Source organism: Dasypus novemcinctus, chromosome 22, assembly GCF_030445035.2.
Source record: "Dasypus novemcinctus isolate mDasNov1 chromosome 22, mDasNov1.1.hap2, whole genome shotgun sequence".
Classification (NCBI taxonomy): Eukaryota; Metazoa; Chordata; class Mammalia; order Cingulata; family Dasypodidae; genus Dasypus; species Dasypus novemcinctus.
The window spans coordinates 74,211,982-74,233,433 of NC_080694.1; the positions used below are offsets into that span (position 1 = coordinate 74,211,982).

A 21,452-nucleotide genomic window follows, 5' to 3' on the forward strand; every position below is an offset into this window, starting at 1 on the left:
GTGATAGTGATTTCATTAAACATCTGGCTTTTGAAAATGCCAATGCTGCCTGCCAAGCCGCAATTCGCCCTTTTCGCAATACCGATCTTAATAACTACATAAAACTTTGTTCTGGCATCTGGCCTACTCAAACTCTGGGAATAGCCATTGGCACCACCCTCCAAAATTTTGCAGCACAAACTAAGCCTCCTACATGCTATAACAGTAAACAACCTGGCCATTTTTCAAAAAATTGCCCCGTACCAAGAGTCAATTCCTCCTCATTCATCTCTAAGAAAGCCTCATTGCCACCTCTATTTGCCCCCATTGTAAAAAAGGGTTTCATTGGGCATCCGAGTGTCACTCCTGCACAGATATTAATGGCCAACCCCTTAGGCCTAAGCCCCAGGGAAACTTGCAATGGGGCCAGCCCCAGGCCCCGACCAGAACAAACCCAGGGGCAGTACGGTTTGTTCGACCTTCCCCAGTCGCAGTCCCTGCACTCCCAACCATAAACCATGCTGCCGCATCTCAGACCTATGCAGAGCCACAGCAGGGAGTGCAGGAATGGACCTCTGTACCACCTCTGAGTCAATATTAACCCCAGAAACCAGCCCTCTCCTCATACCTACAGGGATCTATGGGCCTCTGCCCCCAAATACCTTTGGTCTCATTTTAGGAAGAGCTAGTGTCACCCTGTGCAGAATCCAAATTATCCCAGGTGTACTAGATAATGACTTTAAGGGTGAAATACAAATAATTGCAACCACCTCAAACAATATTATTCATATTCCTTCTGGCACTCGAATAGCACCACTTATAATATTCCCCATTCGACATGCCAACTCAAACTTCAAAAAGCTCCAGCACCCCACAGAAGGCCCTGGATCTTTCGATGTTTTTTGGGCACAACCAATATCCCATAATCAGCCCACCTTAAAACTAAAACTTAATGGCAAGCTATTTGAGGGAATCTTAGATACAGGAGCCGATTCCACAGTTATATCCTCAAACCACTGGCCAAAATCCTGGCCCCTCACAGCCGCTGCCACCCACTTAAAAGGAATAGGTGAAGCCACAAATCCTATACAAAGTTCACAAACACTAAAATGGGAAGATGAGGAAGGAAACACTGGTACAGTTATACCGTATATTATCCCCCATCTCCCCGTTAATCTCTGGGGCAGAGATATTCTAACTCAAATGAAAACTTTTATGTGCAGCCCCAGAGATGTAGTTACTGCTCAAATGCTCAAAATGAACTTTCTCCCTGGCAAAGGCCTGGGCAAAACTAATCAAGGGATAAAGCAGCCCATCTCTATAACACCTAATACAACTAAAACAGGATTCGGGCTCTCTCAAAATTTAACCTGATGGCCATTGACATCCCTGTACCCCATGCTGAAAAAATCTCCTGGAAATCCACGGAGCCAGTATGGGTTGCTCAATGGCCCCTAACTCAGGAAAAAACCCTAGCGGCTATAGAGTTAGTACAGGAACAACTTAATGCCAGACATATTGAACCCACTCAGTCCCCTTGGAACACTCCCATTTTTGTCATAAAAAAGAGAACAGGTAAATGGAGACTATTACAAGACTTACAAGCTGTAAACAAAGCAATGGTGCCCATGGGGGCACTGCAACCCGGTCTCCCTTCACCAGTTGCTATTCCTATTGACTTTCACAAAATAGTTATAGACTTAAAGGATTGTTTTTTTTTCCATACTGCTTCACCGGGAAGACAGGCAACATTTTGCCTTTAGTGTTCCTCAAATTAACTTCCAAGGCCCTATGCCCCAATTTCAATGGAATGTCTTACCACAAGGCATGGCCATTAGTCCAACTTTATGTTAAAAATTTGTTGCTGACGCTATTAACCCCATCCGGCAACTATGGCCACAAATCTATATCCTTCATTATATGGATGATATCCTGTTAGCAGGTCAAAACTTGTCCAACCTACACCTTTGTTTTCAAGACCTTCTAAAAAACTTAACTGCAAGAGGTCTTCAAATAGCCCCTGATAAGGTGCAAACTTCAAACCCTTTTTCCTATTTGGGTTTCGAGCTTTGGCACCAACAAGTTTTGACACCCCGCGTTCAACTGCGAACCTCCCATCTATTAACTCTAAATGATTTCCAAAAACTTCTAGGAGACATTCAATGGCTCCACCCCTACCTAAAACTACCCACTGAAACCCTTCTGCCACTCTATAATATCTTAAAAGGTGACGCAAACCCCTCCTCTCCCCGAAGCGTAACTCCAGAGGCAATGCAAGCGCTTATCTTAATAAATCAAGCTATCCAAAGTCAAATCTGTTATCAAATAAATTACCACCAACCCTTAATCTTTATAATTCTGGCTATGGTTCATACACCTACAGGAGTTTTCTGGCAATCAAACATAAAACAGCAAAATGGACAAGGTCACCCATTGCTCTGGGTTCACCTCTCTGCTACTCCATCAAAGGTGCTCTCATCATACATTTCTCTTATAGCTGCCCTCATAATAAAAGGCCGGCAAACTAGTCGCCAATTGTTTGGAAAAGATCCCGATTCCCTTATCGTTCCATACACTCAGGATCAAATCCATTGGCTCTCCCAAACCAACGATGAATGGGCTATTGCATGCTTTTCGTTTCCAGGCAATATTGATAACCACTACCCTGGTGATCCATTAATTCAGTTCACCAAAATCCATCAATTCACCTTCCCTAAAGTCACTAAAACAAAACCCATAGACTCGGCCACCTTAGTCTTTACTGATGGATCAGCTAATGGGACTGCAGCTTACGTCATCCAGGGTCAAGCCTTTTCCATGTGTTCTCCCTATACTTCAGCCCAACTTGTTGAGCTCTACGCAGTCCTGCAAGTTTTTTCCCACCTTCAAAACCAACCTTTTAATTTATACACTGATAGTGCATATATAGCCCAGTCTATACCGCTATTAGAAACCACTCCATTTATCAAGCCCTCCTCCACTGCAGTCCCCTTATTCTCACAGCTGCAAAAACTAATTCTCAAATGACAGCACCCATTCTTCATAGGGCATCTCCGTGCCCACCAAAGTCTACCAGGCCCTCTTGCAGAAGGCAATGCATTAGCAAATGCTGCCACTCAGCTAATATGTCCCAATCTTTGCAACTCTTTTACCTTAGCTTCCCAAGCCCATGCACAACATCACCTAAATGCAAACACTCTCAGACTAAAATTCAATATTACTAGAGAACAAGCAAGGGAAATTGTTAAAACCTGCAAAAATTGTGTAACCCAATTGCCAGTCCCTCACCTAAGAGTCAACCCAAGAGGACTTATCCCAAATGAAATCTGGCAAATGGATATCACCCACTTTGCCAGTTTTGGGCACCTCAAATATATTCATGTTTGCATTGACACATACAGCAGATTTATTTTAGCTAGCCTACAATCAGGAGAAGCTTCAAAACATGTTATCTCTCATTTACTACATTGTTTCACTATTCTAGGCCAGCCTAAGCTCATTAAAACAGACAATGGACCTGGATACACTGGAAAAAAATTTTCAAACCTTCTGTCAAAAATTACAAATCGTACATAATACAGGAATACCATACAACCCCCAGGGCCAAGGAATAGTAGAATGAGCACATCGCACCCTAAAAAATGCCCTGTGCCGTCTGATAGCACTCTCGATCTCACAAAACAACGCCCCCGAGATCTTTTACATCATGCTCTCTTTGTCCTCAACTTCCTAACTCTGGATCAAGAAGGGCACTCTGCAGCCGATAGGCACTGGCATCCCAAAACACAAATGCAGCAAGCCACCATTATGTGGCGCTACCCCTCAACATCGAAATGGAACGGGCCCGACCCCATTATCATCTGGGGGTGAGGTTCTGCTTGCATATATGACCAAGAAAAAGAAGGCCCTCGCTGGCTGCCAGAAAGATTAATAAGACGTGTTAATCCTCCACTATCGGAAAAAAACCCTCTCCCCTTTAACAACAACCTTTCCAGGGAAAAAACCCCTCCCTGAGAAAAGAAATCTTTTTCTCTTCCAGCACGTCGCCAACAAAAAACCGCCAACCTTGCTGTAACCAGCGCGGAGAAACCTCATTGGATTTCAAGTTCCGCGCAGAGAATCCACATACAGCCTGCAACTTAAAGAAGCTCAGCGTACAGGTTTGCTCCATCACTAAAGCCACATGAATTATTGCCACAATAACTATTGGCTCTTGCCAATTGGTTTTCTGGCATTGCTGTTCGCAGTCAGATTAGCAACCATTGCCCCAAAAGATTGGAACCTACTAGAAAAAACCCTTCTTGCCGTAACGTATTTGTGCATTGTAGGGTGCTTCACCCTGCTAGCTTGCCTTCCTTAAACACCTACAGCCTCGGTCACATGGCCTTATTAAGCCCACTGCCGTTTAAGGCTGTCGCCCTACATTTTTTCCTGCAAAGTGTGCTCAATAACCTAAGCACCACTTCCCTCGAAACCAACCCCCACCAGCCTTGGAATTGGTCCCTAATACGATGGGAAGATTCAAAAATTGTAAATTCCACCATTACCGTGGGGGCACCTTCCTTTATATTTAATGTCACTACGCTGTTTCTCCCTGGTACTTTCCCCAATGCCAATAGCGGCTCCAGTAGTTCCCGTAGAGGAGGCCGTGCTGGCGTACGCCAAAATCTTAACCTCAGCCAGGTCTACATGTGCCCAGCCTCAAATCCTGGAAAAACCTATTGCAACGTTCCCAGTCAATACTATTGTGCATACTGGGGGTGTGAAACATTAGCCACTGATTGGAAACCTAGTACCACCGATCAATATCTTACCCTAACACGAACTCCCCCTCGCTGCAAACCTTCTTCCTCTGATGGGCTCGGCCGCTCTACCCCAGGGACCTGCATAGGATTAAATATCACTGTACAGCTCCCCAATAACCTCGCTTGGACAGTCGGTCGAACCTGGGGTATCAGGCTCTATGTATCAGGGACTAACCCAGGGAGTCTTATCATGATAAAAAAGGAAGCAGTACAGCAACCATCAATCGCCATTGGGCCAAATGTAGTGCTCGCTCCCCTCCTCGCCAAGCTTCACCCCCATCCCCTCAAATCACAACTACCCCTCCTCACAAACCCGCCAATCAAATCATTTCAACCCATTCTTCCTTTGCTACCAGCTGAACACCTTTGTCCTCAAAAACTTCCATGGAGCCTAAACCAACTTATAACCCATTCTGGTCAGTGCTCCAAGCTGCCTTTCTCTCCCTAAACTCCTCCCAGCCCAACTTTACCTGTAGTTGTTGGTTATGTTTTTCTGCCAACCCCCCTTTTTATGACACTGTCACCCTTTTTTTTTTTTTTTTTAAAGATTTATTTATTTATTTAATTTCCCCCCCTCCCCTGGTTGTCTGTTCTTGGTGTCTATTTGCTGCGTCTTGTTTCTTTGTCCGCTTCTGTTGTCGTCAGTGGCATGGGAAGTGTGGGCGGCGCCATTCCTGGGCAGGCTGCTCTTTCTTTTCACACTGGGTGGCTCTCCTTACGGGGCGCACTCCTTGCGCGTGGGGCTCCCCTACGCGGGGGCACCCTTGCGTGGCACGGCACTCCTTGCGTGCATCAGCGCTGCACATGGCTAGCTCCACACGGGTCAAGGAGGCCAGGGGTTTGAACCGCGGACCTCCCTTATGGTAGACGGACACCCTAACCACTGGGCCAAAGTCTGTTTCCCGACACTGTCACCCTTAATACCTCATTTAATACTTCAAACGAGGATAATCCTCCCCAATGCTCTTGGAATACAACAAAAATTGGCCTCACCATGCAATCTGTAATTCACTCCGGACATTGCATTGGTACTATCCCCTCCTCCTTTAATAAGGTCTGTGCACAGTCATCCTCTCCACCAACAGGTAAATTCTACATTCCCCCAACAGGGGTAAAATGGCTATGCTCTTCCACAGGGCTTACTCCTTGTGTATCAGCAAAAGCCCTCAGTGAGACTAAAGAAGTGTGCCTCTTAGTAGCTGTGCTGCCCCGCATCGTCTTCTGTAGAGGAGAGGACCTTTATCAATACTGGGACGCACAACCTCCAACCATATCAAGGAACAAAAGAGAACTTGTTACGGCTGTCACTATTGCCTCTCTTTTAGGTATTGCTGGCCTAGGTACTGGAACTGCTGCTGTCGTTTTCCAAAAGCAAGGTTTGCCCCACCTGAGAGCTGCTATAGATGAAGATTTAGGTGATGAAAACTCCATCACCCATCTCGAAAAATCCCTTACATCCTTATCAGAAGTTGTTCTCCAGAACAGGAGAGGTATAGATCTACTTTTCCTTAAGCAAGGAGGGCTTTGTGCCACACTAGGCAAGGAATGTTGCTTTTACGCTGACCATTCTGGCTTAGTCAAAGATTCCATGTCCAAACTTAGGGAAGGAATAGCAAACCGCAAACGCGAGCGGGAAGCCCAAGGAGGTGCCTCCTGGGGATTCAATGGAATCCTTCCTTACATTCTCCCCATATTAGGTCCCTTAATAACCATACTCCTTGTAATATCCTTTGCACCTTGCACCATAAAAAGAATTATACAACTAGTAAAAGACCAAATTGATTCCGCTCTTAGCAGGCCTATTCAAGTGCACTATCACCGGCTTCACCTCGCTGATCAAGGTATATCTCTAAACTAACTAACTGCTGCCCACCCTCACGGGGGAAGAGCCCCCTCCTATGGGAACAGCATATAACTCGAAACTATGCTTTGATTGGTACCACTGGGTGCGAGGCAAAGCACTGCAAAGGGGGGTCAAAACAATTAAAGGCCATTTTCGAGCTCCTTGAGAAGAATGCCTCATTAGCATAGGTGTTCGCTCTGCACAAATAAGGGTTCACTCTGCACGAATCCTACCCCAAATTCCCCTCCCCAGAAAAACAGAGCCACAAACAACATGGGGAATGAGGCCTCTACTTCCCCCAGCAGATTAATGCCAAAAGAGTGCTTGATGAGCATTCTTCCTCCATCCTTTTGAAAAACAAAGGGAGGAGATGTTGTGGGCGATTAAGGCAGCATGCATAGAATCTACCTTTCAGCAATGCCGGTAACATGGCTGCCCGAGTTGAAACAATAGCTTAGGTCACCCTCCCTCCTTCTTTACAGAACCAGTTCCCTCCAAAAGTTCTTACTTCAAATCTGCCTCCCGCCCTAGCAACAGCAGTGGCCAATCCCAGACCGCCACCTATCCTTACCCACTACCCCCCCTCCTCCCTAGAGTATATATGCTCAGTCCCCTCAATGAAGTTTTCCAGCTTGATCAGAATACTGTCTTGCTGTCGTTCCTTGTGTCTCTCTTGTCCCATACCATTCTTCCCTCCTAGGATCTGGAGCACCCGTTGGTCATCCCGCTGGCCGGGACAATTATTAACTAACCTGAAGTCCATGTGGATTTCATTAGCTTCACCCCTGGTCCTCTCCCTGTCCCAGGATCCCATCCAAGACACCACATCACATTTAGTCCCATCGGGTCTCCTTCAGCTCCTCTAGCTATGACTGTTTTTCAGACTTCTCTTGTTTTTGGTGACGGACAGTTTTGAGGCATCTTGGTCAGGATGTGTAGACTGCCTCTTGATTTGAGTTTGGTTCAAGTTTTTCTCATGGTTAGACTACAGCTGAGGGATTTTAGGGAAAAGGCCACGGAGATGCCACATCTCAACAGAATAAGAGGAGGATGTGGTGTGACCCTGATTCATCTCTGGTGATGTGAGCTGGGTGTCCTGGACAAGGTAGCATTTTCTGGGATTGTCCAGCTGAAGTTACTGTTCACGTCCCCTTCCATTGTCCTCCTTGGAAGGACGTCTTCTGTGCATCCACACTAAGGGGTGGGGATTATGCTCAACTCAGAAAGGGGGGAGCATCTACCTAAATCATGGGGAATTCTTGTTTTGAGAGATTTCTCTATTCTTGCCATCGTTAATTATTTATCCAGTCATTTACAGGCTCGTGGATATTAATTTTGTACTTTTGACTATAATCCAATTCTCTGCTATTTATTTTGTTGCTCAAATGGTTCCAGTTTTGGTCAGAGTCCTTCCAGGTGGCTCCTGAGTCCTTCTTACATGTCCTCATGGTTTTACATTTTGGGCAATACTCATCTTCTTGCACTCCCACATGCACCAGACTCATTATACATATTTCCTCCCCCAGCCCTAGATTCAGCCTTTTCTGCAAGGAGCCTTGGATCAGTTTTTTTTGTCTTTATTTATTTTTTTAATATTACATTCAAGAAATATGAGATCTCCATATACCCCCCACCCCTTCACCCCACTCCTCCCCCCATAGCAACAATCTCCTCCATCATCATGAGACATTCATTGCATTTGGTGAACACATCTCTGAGCAACGCTGCACCTCATGGTCAATGGTCCACACCATAGCCCACACTCTCCCATGTTCCATCCAGTGGGCCCTGGGAGGACATACAATGTCTGGTAACTGTCTCTGCAGCATCACCCAGAACAATCCCAAGTCCCAAAAACACCTCCACATCTCATCTCTTCCTCCCACTCCCCACACCCAGCAGCGACCATGGCCACTTTCTCCACACCAATGCCACATTTTCTTCGATTACTAATCACAATAGTTCATAAATAGAATATCAGTTTTGAGACAATGGTATTAGAAGTTGAGGTCTAGGCACTGGGTTTGCTCATTGATATTGGGGCATCATTGCTCTAGACCCTCATCAGGGAGAACTAGGAAATGTGTGTGTATACCAGTGCATGTGTAACACATCTATCACACATATATATACACACATACATTAATATTTATATTAAGCTGTATTATGATAAACACGAGTTGATTCCATGTCTCCCACTCTAATCCCATATCATATATATCATTCTTAATTTCCCCTTTGCAAATCTGTAACCTCCCAATGCTACTGTGAGAAATTTGGCTCACTCCACCTAAGATATATTAATATTTATTATTCTGTCCTCAAACATATGAACAAGTGATTTCAGGATTGTTAGCCCCTACCTCACTAGAAAGAACTTTACCAAGTACAGTCAGTGCTTGTGCATAGTTGCTTTTGTCTTCCCTCTTACAGTTTCCAGCCAGCTCCAAAGGTCCTCAGTCCAGCAGCTCCTCCCCCTCCTTCAGTGAGGTCCTGCCCTGCACCTGTGATACAGCTGGATCCTTCTGCCACCGTCTACAGCCATCCTGGGACTCCCTGCCTGCTGGGAAGGTTTTTTAATCTTTGCACACTTAAGTGTTACTCTTTGTGCTGTAAGGTTTATGGATTTAGATACATTGATTGTGTCATGTATCCATCCTACAGTACCACACAGAGTAGGGCCCCGGCCCTAAAACCCCTTGTGCTTCACCTGAACAACTTTCCCCCTCCCCAATGTCTTGGCAACCAGGGATCTGCTTTCAGTATCTACAGTCTTGTCTTTCCAGAATGTCATGAAGATGGAACCAGACACCATGGAGCCTTCCCAGAGTGGCTTCCTTCACTAGCAATTTGCATTTCCAATTGATCCATGTACTTGTGTGAATTAACAGCTCATTCCTCCTGATGGCTGAGTAGTGTTGTGTACTGTGGATCAATGCATTCCCACCAGTTCTTTTACCAGGTACCTTGGATTGAACCCAGGACCTCCGCCATGGGAAGCAGGTGCTCAACCCACTGAGTGACACCAGCTCCCCGACCACCCGCTGTTTAATCCACTAACATGCAGGGCACGGTGGTTGCTTCAATTTGGGAAATTAATAATTCAGCTGCTTTGAACATTTCTGTACATCTTTTTACCTAAATATGTTTTTAAATTAGATGAGCAAATAACTGGGAGCACCACTGCTGGGTCGTAAGTTAAGTCCATGCTTAGCTTTTCAGAACCTGCCAAATGCCTTCCGGGGTGGCTGCACCCTTTGGCCTTCCTACCAGCAGGGAGTGTGGGTTCCTGGGCTCCACGTCCTTGTCAGTGCAGGTGTCACCACTCGTGACAGACTGAAAATCACCTCCCAACCCACCAGTGACCTCCACATCCTAATCCCTGGACCCTGTGAATATTACCTTCTATGGCAAAAGGGGCCTGTGCATCTGTAATTGATGTAGAGATGGAGATTAGCCAGGATTATCCCCATGGGCCCCAGGAGTGATCACATGGATCTCAGACCAGGGAAGGAGGGGGAGATTTTACTACACCCAGAGGAGAAGGTGATGAGAAGACGGAGCAGAGATCTGACGATGTTGGCCTTAAGGTTAGAGTGATGCAGCCAGAAGCCAAGGAGAGCTGCAGCCACAGAAATGGAAGAAGCAAGACACAGGTTCTCTCTGCTCGAGCTTCCAGAGGGAGCCAGGCCTGGCTGACAGCTTGATTCCAACCAGGAACGTTGATACTGGATTTCTGGCCTCCATAATTGTGAGAACATAAATTTCTCTTGTTTAAAGCCACCAAAGGGGGAGCAGAGGTGGCTCAAGTCATTGGGCACTTCCTTCCCACATGGGAAGTCCTGGGTTCAGTTCCTGGTGCCTCCTAAAAAAAAAAAAGACAAGCACAAAGTGAAAAGACACAGACAGCAGACAGCAAGCACAAACACCAAACAGGGGGGAAGTAAATAAATAAGATAAAGCCACTAAAGGTGTGAAAATTTGTTCCACTAGTAATAGGAAATGAACCCACCAGTGTATTTTACTTTATTGTAGCCATTCTAACAGGTGCGTGCAGGGGCATCTCGTGGTGGTTTCATCTGCTCTTCCCTAATGACAGTGACGCTGAGCGTGTTTTAGGTGCTTATTTGCCACCTGTGTATCTTCTTTTCTGAGGTATCTGTTCAGACTTTAGCCCAGTTAAAAATTGGGTTATTTTCTTATTGTGGAGTTTTTTCAAAGTTTTTACAGTCAATTTTATTGATACATATTAATAAAACAATCCTTCCAAAGTATACAATCAGTGTTACTTGGCATAATCACAGAGTTGTGCTTTCATCACTTGAGTCAATATTAGGGTGTTTTCATTACTTTAATAATAATAATAATAAATGAAAACAAGAAACCTAACCCCTAATAATCGCCACACAATCTCCCTATCCTTTCCAAGAGAGACCTAGCATCTATTGGTTTCTTTTTCTCCCCTGTCCCCCGCCCTGCTACTTTGCTGTCTGTGTCCATTCACTGTGTGATCTTCTGTATCTATTTCTCTTTTTGTCTTCTTTTCTCATTTTTCTCCTCTAGGATTCACCAGGAGTCGATCTTGGGGACCTCCAATGTGGAGAGAGGTTCCCTGTCACTTGCATCACCTCAGTTCCTGGTTGCTGCTGCATCTCCCCTTGACTCTCTCCTTTGTCTCTTATGTTGTGTCTTCATCTTGCTGCGTGGCTCACCTGGTTTACCGCATGGGCACACCTTGATCAGGAGGTCCCAGGGACTGAACCAGGTCCTCCATTAGGGTAGATGGAAGCCCAATCACTTAAGCCACATCTACTTCCCTCAGTTTCTATCTAATTCATTTGTTCTTACACTTTGTATAGATTTGAGTCAAACAGAAACAAAAGCCACAATGATGGAACCTACACTTGGACCCAGGCTTTCTGGTGGCAAAGATGAAATTGCTTCAGTGTCTTGGCTGAATTACAGCCCTTTTCACCTACAGCACTTGCTGTGAGAGTCCCTATGGGAATACCGTGGTGCACCTGAGAAGAGTGCTGAGAATAATTTAAAGAACTTCTTAGAGGAAGCAGATATGGCTCAAGCAATTGAGCTCCTGCCTACCATAGGAGAGGACTGTTGAGTTTTAAGAGTTCTTTATGTATTCTGGGCAGAAATCCTCTATCAGAAATGTGATTTAAAATATTTTATCCCTGTGGCTTGAGCCAATGATAAAATGTAAGCTCTCAAGAGAAAATGAGAATTTTGGAAAACTGGTATCCATCACCCCAAGCTTGACAGCTTTCAATACACACACATTTTCTGGTGGGATCAGTGTTCATTTTAGAAGTGTGACTTTTGGCAATATGTACAGAAATGTGTGAACACTGAAAGATCTACTTAACTCAGTGGGCCAATGTGCTACTTTAAAATTTTCACACATTAGTACAAAATCCATTTAATGTGCAAAGACAGATCTGAGGATTTCCACATCACAAGATGAAATATTCAACAATATGATTTCAGATTGCAACTCACCTTTAGAAACTACACTCGTGTGCATTTAGTGTAGTATCAAAAGTGAATGTCAATGCTCACCTGAAAAGGCTGTTAAAAATACTCCTCTCTTTTCCAACATTTATATCTGAGGCTGAATTTTTGTTCAAACTCAAATAACAGATTGAATGTGATACGGAAGTCCAGGGGTGCTCTATTGAGACTACTGAGAAAGATTTGCCAAATTGTAAATTGGTCCACTCTTTTATTACGTTGTTTTCTTTTCGAATTAGTTATCAACGTGTCATGAGTTTTGGTATAAATATTCATCTACAGGAATTAGTATTTTAATTCCATTTTAATTTCTAGCATGGCTGGTACCAGTAGAGGTCACCCACTCCCCTCGGGGTCCTCACTCACTTGTCAGCTGTGAAGTCAGGACCAGGCCTCACTGACGGGGTGACAGTGCTCGAGGCAGGGGAGGGGTCGGGCAGTCCAGGACCCGGTCTCGCTCTCAGGGTCCCCCGAGGCTGGCGTGTGGGCAGGAGGCCGAGGGGGAGTCCCCGGTCCCCGCAGTTTCACTTCTTCTCCCAACCCGAGTCAGGCCCTTCTGCCCCGACACTCGTGACGCGGGCCCGGGCGGCCTCCCATTGCGGGCCCGGTTCTGGGGAAGCCAATAGCGGCCCCGCGGCCCATCCAGAGCCCGCCCCGCCCCGCCCCGCCCGGACTCAGGTTCCCCCAGACCCGGGGTCCGGCCATGGCGCCGGGGACCCTCCTCCTGCTGCTCTCGGGGGCCCTGGCCCTGACCCCGACCCGGGCGGGTGAGTGCGGGGGCGGGGTGGTGGGTCGGGGGTTGGGGTGCTACGCGGAGGGGGCGGGGGGACCCCGGATGCCGCGTCCCCCCAGCTAACCCCCCCTCGCTGACCACCACGCCGACCCCCGCACCTTTTCTGCCACCCCCCAGGCCCCCACTCCATGAGGTATTTCGAGACCGCCGTGTCCCAGCCCGAGCGCGGGGACCCACGCTTCATCGCCGTGGGCTACGTGGACGACACGCAGTTCGTGCGGTTCGACAGCGACGCGGAGAGTCCGAGGATGGAGCCGCGGGCGCCGTGGATTCGACGAGAGGGGCCCGAGTACTGGGAGCGCGAGACGCGGATCTCCAAAGACAACGCGCAGACTTACCGTGTGGACCTGCGGACCCTGCGCGGCCACTACAACCAGAGCGCGGCCGGTGAGCCACGGGACGGGCCGGGGTCGCCCGAGGCTCGGTCCCCACTGCACCCCGAGGCCGCAGGACCCGGGACCCCACCCGGGAGGGGCTTTTCCTAGGTTTCGTTTTCAGTTTAGACCAATCAGCGCGGGGGGCGGGCGGGAGGGGGGCAGAACTAGCCCGGGAGCGGGGTCTGGGGGGAGGGAGCTAAGCGCGGGGCGGGGCCAGCGGTGACGGTGTGGGCGGGGCTGACCTCGGGGGCGGGGCCAGGGTCTCACACCTTCCAGAGCATGTCTGGCTGCGACGTGGGCCCCGACGGGCGGCTCCTGCGCGGGTATGATCAATACTCCTACGACGGCGCCGACTACCTCGCCCTCAACGAGGACCTGCGCTCCTGGACGGCGGCGGACACGGCGGCGCAGATCACCCGGCGCAAGTGGGAGGAGGCGGGTGTGGCAGAGCAGCGCAGAGCGTACCTGGAGGGGCAGTGCGTGGAGGACCTGCAGAGATACCTGGAGAGCGGGAAGGAGACGCTGCTGCGCACAGGTACAGGGGGGCGGGGCGCCCCAACCCCAAATGTCCTGTCCATTCCTGGTGGTCCCATGAGCGCTGCTAGAATGGCCAGGAAAGAAATGGAAAGTTCCTGCAGTTTCTGACCTTCCCGCAGATCCCCCAAGGACACACGTGACCCGCCACCCCCTCCCTGACCGTGGGGTCACCCTGAGGTGCTGGGCCCTGGGCTTTTACCCCGCGGAGATCATGCTGACCTGGCAGCGGGACGGGGAGGACCAGACCCAGGACATGGAGTTTGTGGACACCAGGCCTGCAGGGGACGGAACCTTCCAGAAGTGGGTGGCTGTGGTGGTGCCTTCTGGGCAGGAAGAGAGATACACGTGCCACGTGCAGCACCAGGGGCTTCCCGAGCCCCTCACCCTGAGATGGGGTAAGTGGGACGAGGTGGGGGCCTCTTCTAGGGAAGCAGGAACCTTCTGAGCTCCTCCAGCAGGGTCAGGGCTGAGCCTGGGATCAGGGCCCCTGACCTTCCACCCTTCTCAGAGCCACCTTCCCAGCCCCCCATCCTCATCGTGGGAATCGTGGCTGCCCTGGTCATCCTTGGAGTGTCCGTGGTGGCTGCAGTTCTGATCTGGAGGAGGAAGAGCTCAGGTAGGGCAGGGGCGGGTCTGAGGTTTCTTGTCCAGGGGGGTTTCCAGCCCGGGTAGCAGTGTGCCCTGCCCCTTCCCGGTGCCGTGAAGCCCCTCCTCACACACTTGCCCATCCAGTCTGGGCCTGTTACCACACTTACTTTATAAACCTGTGAGAGAAGTAGAACAATGTCCCCAGTGATGACGTGGAGGCCCCTGTTCCCAGCAATCAGAGGGAAGGGGCTGCTGAGGACAGACCTCCAGGAGGGCAGAGGGTCCAGCCTCACACATCCCCCACCTCATATTTCCTGATCCTGCCCCAGGTCTGCAGTCACGGTTCTGGAACCTTCCCTGGGTCCAGGACTAGTTCTCAGGACCTCATGTCCTGCTCTCACTAGCTGTTCTTCCACAGGTGGAAAAGGAGGGAGCTATGCTCAGGCTGCTTGTAAGTGGGGGACGGAGGGGGAGGTGGTGTGGAGGGTCAAGGCTGACCTGAGGCTTTGGGGAGTGTAGAAGGAGCCCATGGGGCAGCTCAGCCCATCACTCCTTGACTCACATCTCCCTGTGGTTCTGAACAGACCCTGTGTTTGTTCCTCTCCAGCCAGCGACAGTGCCCAGAGCTCTGATGTGTCTCTCGAGGCTTCTAAAGGTGAGACCCTGGGGGGCCTGAAAGGGGAGAGGGGTTGGGCCGAGAGGACAAGCCTGGGTCCTGGGGATTCCTTGACATGGACATGGGGACTGTGGGGGGCTGGTCATGATGTCAGCATTTACAAGACGACCTGAACGTGCTCTTGATTGTTTTCTTCTGTAGCGTGACAAAGCTGCCTCGTGGGGGACAGAGAGATTCCAGAGCTGTTCATGCCCTTCGTGTGACTTCAAGACCCCCTTCCTTGGGATGTGAAGACTTTCCTTCCTCAGCTGGCATCGTGTGTCTGCATTCCTGTTGTATCCTGGAGGATGGGGAGGTAGCTCTCCCCTGCCCCCCTCGTCCCCCCCACTGGCCTGTGTTCCCTGCCCTGACCGACCGTCCTGCTCAGGAGAGCTGGGTGTGGAGCGTCCACAGCCCTGTCTTACTTCATGCTGCCCTGAGCTGCCTCTTCCTGCTTCCCTTGGAAATGAGAACCTGGGATGATTGTGCTTTTTACAAATTCTTGCTATTAGGTGGGATCAAGGAGTCAATTGAGGGAAAGGAAGATTCTTAAAAAAGAAGAAATAAAAAGAATTGAGAACCTTCCAAAATTTTTTGTGTACTGTGCTAAATGTTAACTGTGAGGAGCCAAGGTGGACAGGGCTGTGTCCAGTCGGTGCTCCTTCCACGTGGGCTTCACACTTAGGAGGAGGGACATTTCGACTTTATTTATCTCCTGGTGGTTTGGTCCTTCTCTGCCACCTGCCCTCCTCTCTGCCCTTACCCAGCTCCCCTGACCCCAATGCTGGCTGCAGCCCAAGCCCATGGATGTGTAGAGCAGACCCTAGTGTAGACCCACAGGTGGGCAGTGGGGTCTTAGCCTGGATTGCCCTTTTCCTGGGGGAGTTGAAATTGTGCTGTAGTCACAGGGGGTGGAGGGGAGGGGGGAGAGCAGCACTTCTGAGGACAGTCCTGGTGGCCTCAGGGTCACCTGAGTGGAGGTTGTGCCATCGCTGCCAGGAGACCACAGCTGTGTTAGGAAAGGCCCTGGGGGGTCCTCACTGACCACTCCTGCACCTGGTGCTGGTGGAGGACTGAGCAGGATGCCCCTTTTAGCTTCTGGGAAACATTTGTGAACTAAAAACAGCTGAAATCTCTGGCCTCGGTGCAGGGAAGGTGCTCTGTGAACTTGGGTGTCAGTGCGGGCCTCACTGAGGTTGTGACCTTTGAGGACAGCTTGAAGGTCATGAGGGAGGTGTCCCTGAGGATGTCCTGGAAGTTCTTCCCAGGCAAGGAACCGGGCAGTGCAACACGATGGGCAGGAGCGGCCTGTGGTTTTGGGAGGGCAGGAGGCTGGAGTGGAGCTCAGTGATCCATGGACCACACTCGAGTGGCCGCACAGCTCTGGCACCCCATCTGGAAGGCACATGGACCAGGGACCCCCAACTTCTCTGCACAGGAACCTCCTGACACCCCACAAGGGTCCAGAAGGTCTGGGGGAGCACGAGGTTCTGTGTTCATAACAAGGGGGTGCTGAGCTGCTGAGTTTCACGTCCAGCTTTAGAGCAAGAAGCAGACCAGGGAGGCCCCGTGTCTGTGCTCCAGCTCCCTGGGGTGGTGGGATGTGCCTTCTGGGCTCTCGCCCCATGTCCTGAGACAGGGGTCTGGGGAGAAGCCCGAGGGCTTCATCACAAGCCCCTCAGGCCGTCCTGGCTCAAGTGAAGCTTGTTCTCCAGTGATGAGCGTAGTGCCCCACGTGGAGCCTAAACCATGTAAGAAAGTCCTTTCTGGAAAGAAAAGGAGGAAATCTATCATCAGTTATGAGTGTGATGTTGGGTAATGAATGTGCTTTCTCTACGATGGGGTATAGCAAGGTGGGGATTTATAAAGTGGTTCAAAGTTCTCCATAAATTAAAGCTCTGAATTGTTGCTATGTGACTCTATTTCTTAATGGAAGTTAATGTGGTACATTGTGGGCACTTGGGTTTGGTTAGACAAGTGGGTGACTAATAAACAACATCTTTCCACTCATTCTCTTATAGTCTGTTATGATTTCATCTTTTTTCTCTGTCAGATTATCTTCACAAATAATAAGAGGGGCATTGTGGATGGATAAGTGATTTCTGAAAAGATCTCTCCCTGTCTTCTTCTCATAGTAGGATTAAAAATACCCAGATCTCTAAGTCTTCAAGGATGACATGTGCATTGGCATTTCATATACATTTTATATATCCTTGTACATGAACGTTTCTGTGGAGAGGGACCAAACCTTTAGTTTTTATGTGACCCAATAAGAGTCTAATACATCCCCCAGGTTTAGACACTGTGCTACTCCAGGTTGGTCACAAGCAGCTGGTCAACAAACTTTTCAGCAGACTCAAGGACACGATGTAAACACTGCTCCTTTCTTGTGGCACTCCAGTCTGGGACACGATAAGGTAGAGGCTCCTTGTTGCTCTCAGGCTCAGTTTCCATCTGGATCTCACTGTGGCTGGTAAATGGTCCACAGAGCAGCGCTGGCCCCTGACCACACTGAGGAGCGCTGGTGGAGATGGACCGTGTTCCAGCACCTGCCCTGGTGTCCACTGCCAGGAAGGGGTTAATGGGTAGTTAAGGGGATTCCATCTTGAGTTATAACGTAGGTGCACTTTTAAGGCTTTCTCTTCCTCTACAGAGTACTAAAAATAATAGGTAAAATATAAGAGCATCTAATTAGCATTAAAGAAAAAGAGTAATCATTTAGCCTAAAATATCCACATGGAAAGACATCTAGAGAGAAATTGCATACATCCTGTGATCATGAGTCAAATCTGAAAATTGTATCATTAATTTCCTGGGCTCACATGCTGAAGTAGACAGGAGCTGATTTCAAACCTTGTTCTTGTGGGGAGTGAAACAGGAGTCAGTCCACCACCCTGGAAATCTAGAAACCCAAAGGTTCATAACCTCAGAGTAAGGGAGGAACAAACAAAATCTGTCTCATCCCCCAAAGAAGAGTGTTCTGAGGAAACACGCCTTTTAGCCAAGGGTGGGGGCTGAGTGGTGGGAAGGGGAAAGCAAGTGTTTCTGAGGAATTGTAACCACCAGCCAGCCCTCCTGTGGTTTGTTGTCCAGATGTGCCTCACCTGTGGAACAAAGGAACTTCAAGCCATGGATTTAGCCTGTAGTATCCTGGATTGGTGGTGATCTGAAAATTGGAAGACGGAAACAAGAGCCTCCAGAGAATTCCATGTTTAACCTCTGTGTCAAAGATTTTACATGATTTCAAAAAGAAGATATGGAGCGCAGAGCAAGAAATAGATAAATGAAATAGAAAAAAATCAACATGATCAATAATGAGAAAGAATAGATCAAAAACAGAGGCTCAGAAAACTTCAATATTGGAATTAGGAGATGTAGAGTATAACATAACCCAAATTATTTTGTGTGAAGAGAAAAATGCTTAGCTTGAAAATTCCTGCAGAACATGGGAAACTAAAAATGACCTAGTTGATTTATGAAAGAACAAGATATACTTCTCAGAAGTTAAAAATATCACAAATTGAATTAGATACTCAGTTGGGAATTGTGCTTGGGATTATGATGTAGAAAGAGCAACCTGCCATACAAAACTTCAAATTCAAATAAATAGAAAAAATATTTTTCAGACACTGGCGAACAGATAGGATGAGGATTTATGGTGGCTAAGATGAGGATTACAAAAGAGGTGAGTTCTACTGTTGTCTAAAGCAAACAGCAGGAGGGAAATAATAAATTTTAAACCAAAAATCAGTAAAATAGAAGATAGAGAAAAAGAATGATTCACAAAACTTGTTTGAGGGAAATGGACTTTGGCCCAGTGGTTAGGGCGTCCGTCTACCCTATGGGAGGTCCGCGGTTCAAACCCTGGGCCTCCTTGACCCGTGTGGAGCTGGCCATGCGCAGTGCTGATGCGCGCAAGGAGTGCCATGCCACGCAAGGGTGTCCCCCGTGTGGGGTAGCCCCACGCGCAAGGAATGCGCCCATGAGGAAACCCGCCCAGCGTGAAAAGAAAGAGCAGCCTGCCCAGAAATGGCACCGCCCACACTTCCCATGCCGCTGACAACAACGGAAGCAGACAAACGGAAGCAGACAAAGAAACAAGACGCAGCAAATAGACACCAAGAACAGACAACCAGGGGAGGGGGGGAAATTAAATAAATAAATAAATCTTAAAAAAAAAAAAAAAACTTGTTTGATGGGGAATTACCAATATATTTTTTTACACCTGTGTTTAGACTGATCAAGATAAAAAAGACACAAACTACCAATAATGGGAATGAAAGAAAGGTTATCTGTACAGAGTCTTTAGAAAGTATAAGGACAAGGGAACATGTCAATAGACTTCTCAACCTAGATGAAATGAAGTTTCCTTGAAAAACACAAATTACAAAAGAAGAAACAGAAAATTTTGCTCATACATGTATCAGTTTTAGAATTGAAATAGTATTTGAAAACATTCCCATAGAATAAACTCCAGGCCCAGAAGGTCACATTGCTGAATTGTATCAAACACATAATGAAGAAATAGTATCATTTCTATGCAAACTCTATTGCATATTAAAGGAGGAACAATCCCCAATTCCTGTTCCAGAACAGCGTTACCCTCATTCAAAGCCAGGCAAAGACATTACAATGAAAGCGAAGTACAAAACACTGTCACTATGAGCCTGAGCTTAAAAATCCAAACAAAACATGAGGAAGCAAACCAAATGCAAAAATACATAAAGAGTACTGAAGATCATGCCAAATTAGCTAGCTGGGAATGCAAAGGTGGTTTAATATCTGCAACTCATCTCTGTTCTCCAAATTAAATAGAATAAAGCACAAACACCATGTCACCAATACTGCAGGTGCAGGAAAAGCACTTGCTAAAATGCAGTTCCTTTTCAAGACAAACTCTGTCAGCAAACTAGGAATAGAAAGCAGATTCCTCTAGTGGATCCAGGCATCAGTGAAAGTCTATGCTAACATCATACTCGATAGTGACAGGCTGAACCCTTTCTTCCTAAGATCAACCAGTTAGAGAGGTCCACTCACACCTTTTTTTAAACCTCATTCTGGACATCCTAAGGGTAATTAGCCACCGAAAGAGGTGCTGATGCAAAATACCAGAAATTGGTTGGTGTTTATAAAAGGTTATTTATTTGGGGTAGAAGCTTACAGATACCAGGTCATAAAGCATAAATTACTTCCCTCACTGAAGTCTATTTGGAGCAAGATGGCTGCCGACGTCTGCGATGGTTCAGCTTTTCTGGGTTCCTCCCTTCCTGGGCTTGCTTTTCTCTAAGTTCAAGGTTCCTCTCTTCCTGGGACTTGCTTCTCTTTCCTCTGTGAGCTTACTTGCCAGGGCTCCAGCTTAAGTCTTCAGGGTCAAACTCCAGCATCAAACTCCAACATCAGAAATCCTCAACTCTGTTCTTTGCCATGCCATTTATTTGTAAGTCCCCACTACCAAGGGGCAGGGACTCAACACCCTAATCATGACTCAATCAAGCCCAGGTACAGATGAGATTACAAACATAATCCAATATCTAATTTTGGAATTCATAACCATATCAAACTGGTATACTGAGCAATGCAAGAAGGCAAGAAATGAAATGCAGGACCTATAGATAGTAAAGGCAGAAGTAAAACTGCCATTATTTGCAACCAGCATGATTGTATATGAGAGAAATCCATTAAAAAATCTCCACAAATTATCAGAAGAAATGAATTTATCAAGGCCACAGGATGGAAGGTTATTACATAAATATTAAAGCTATTACTATACAATGATGAAGACAACCATAAAATGAAATTTTAAATATCTTCCTCTTATAAGTATTTATCAACACTTACAAATATTGTAAAATCCTTATCTAATACCATGTGATATCTTGCACTGGATCCAGGAACAGAAAAAGTAAATGCCATTTGTGTAAAAACTGGTGAAATACAAATAAAGCCTGTAGCTTCAGCAATCATAATAAACTAATCATTATTTCTTAGTGGTAACAAATTACAATGCTTGTGTAAGTATTAACTACAGGGAAACTGGGTGAAGGATAACTGCAGCTGCCTGTACTATCTCATCAACTTTTTTGTAAACTAAAAATTATTCTAATATTTAAAAATCTTTATTTAAAATTGGAAAAGTGTATTTGGAAATAAATTTAATGAAAAGGATGAAAATCCTTTAGCCTGACAATTACAACACATTGCAAAGGGAAATAAAAGCAGACCTGAAAATATGAGGGATAGACCTTGCTCATGGATTGGAAAATCATTATTCCTAAAATTATACTGTAAAGGATCTTGTAGATAAGGGGTTCTTAAAAACGGGTCCATGAGCTTGAATTACAATAAAAAA

General features: G+C 47.2%; 1 protein-coding gene and 1 long non-coding RNA gene across 3 annotated transcripts; one reads left to right on the forward strand and one right to left on the reverse strand.

Moving 5' to 3' along the window:
* Nucleotides 1-10,136: 10,136 nt before the first annotated feature.
* Nucleotides 10,137-13,416, reverse strand: LOC139437330 (uncharacterized). The gene is made up of 2 exons (XR_011647111.1): nt 13,285-13,416; nt 10,137-10,492 (listed from the first exon to the last, which is right to left on the reverse strand). It is a non-coding gene; the product is annotated as an uncharacterized lncRNA (long non-coding RNA).
* On the forward strand, nt 12,791-15,693 carry LOC101441690 (saoe class I histocompatibility antigen, A alpha chain-like). 2 transcript variants are annotated; one of them, XM_023587310.3, is made up of 8 exons: nt 12,791-12,920; nt 13,064-13,333; nt 13,583-13,858; nt 13,980-14,255; nt 14,369-14,476; nt 14,867-14,899; nt 15,033-15,103; nt 15,266-15,693. In XM_023587310.3, exons 1-8 carry the CDS (start codon nt 12,857-12,859, stop codon nt 15,353-15,355), a joined length of 1,188 nt encoding a protein of 395 aa, XP_023443078.2. In that variant the 5' UTR covers nt 12,791-12,856; the 3' UTR covers nt 15,356-15,693. The 2 variants fall into 2 exon arrangements, with proteins under 2 accessions (XP_023443078.2, XP_012378667.2); XM_012523213.4 differs by having other exon boundaries at nt 15,056-15,103.
* The last annotated feature ends 5,759 nt before the right edge of the window (nt 15,694-21,452 follow it).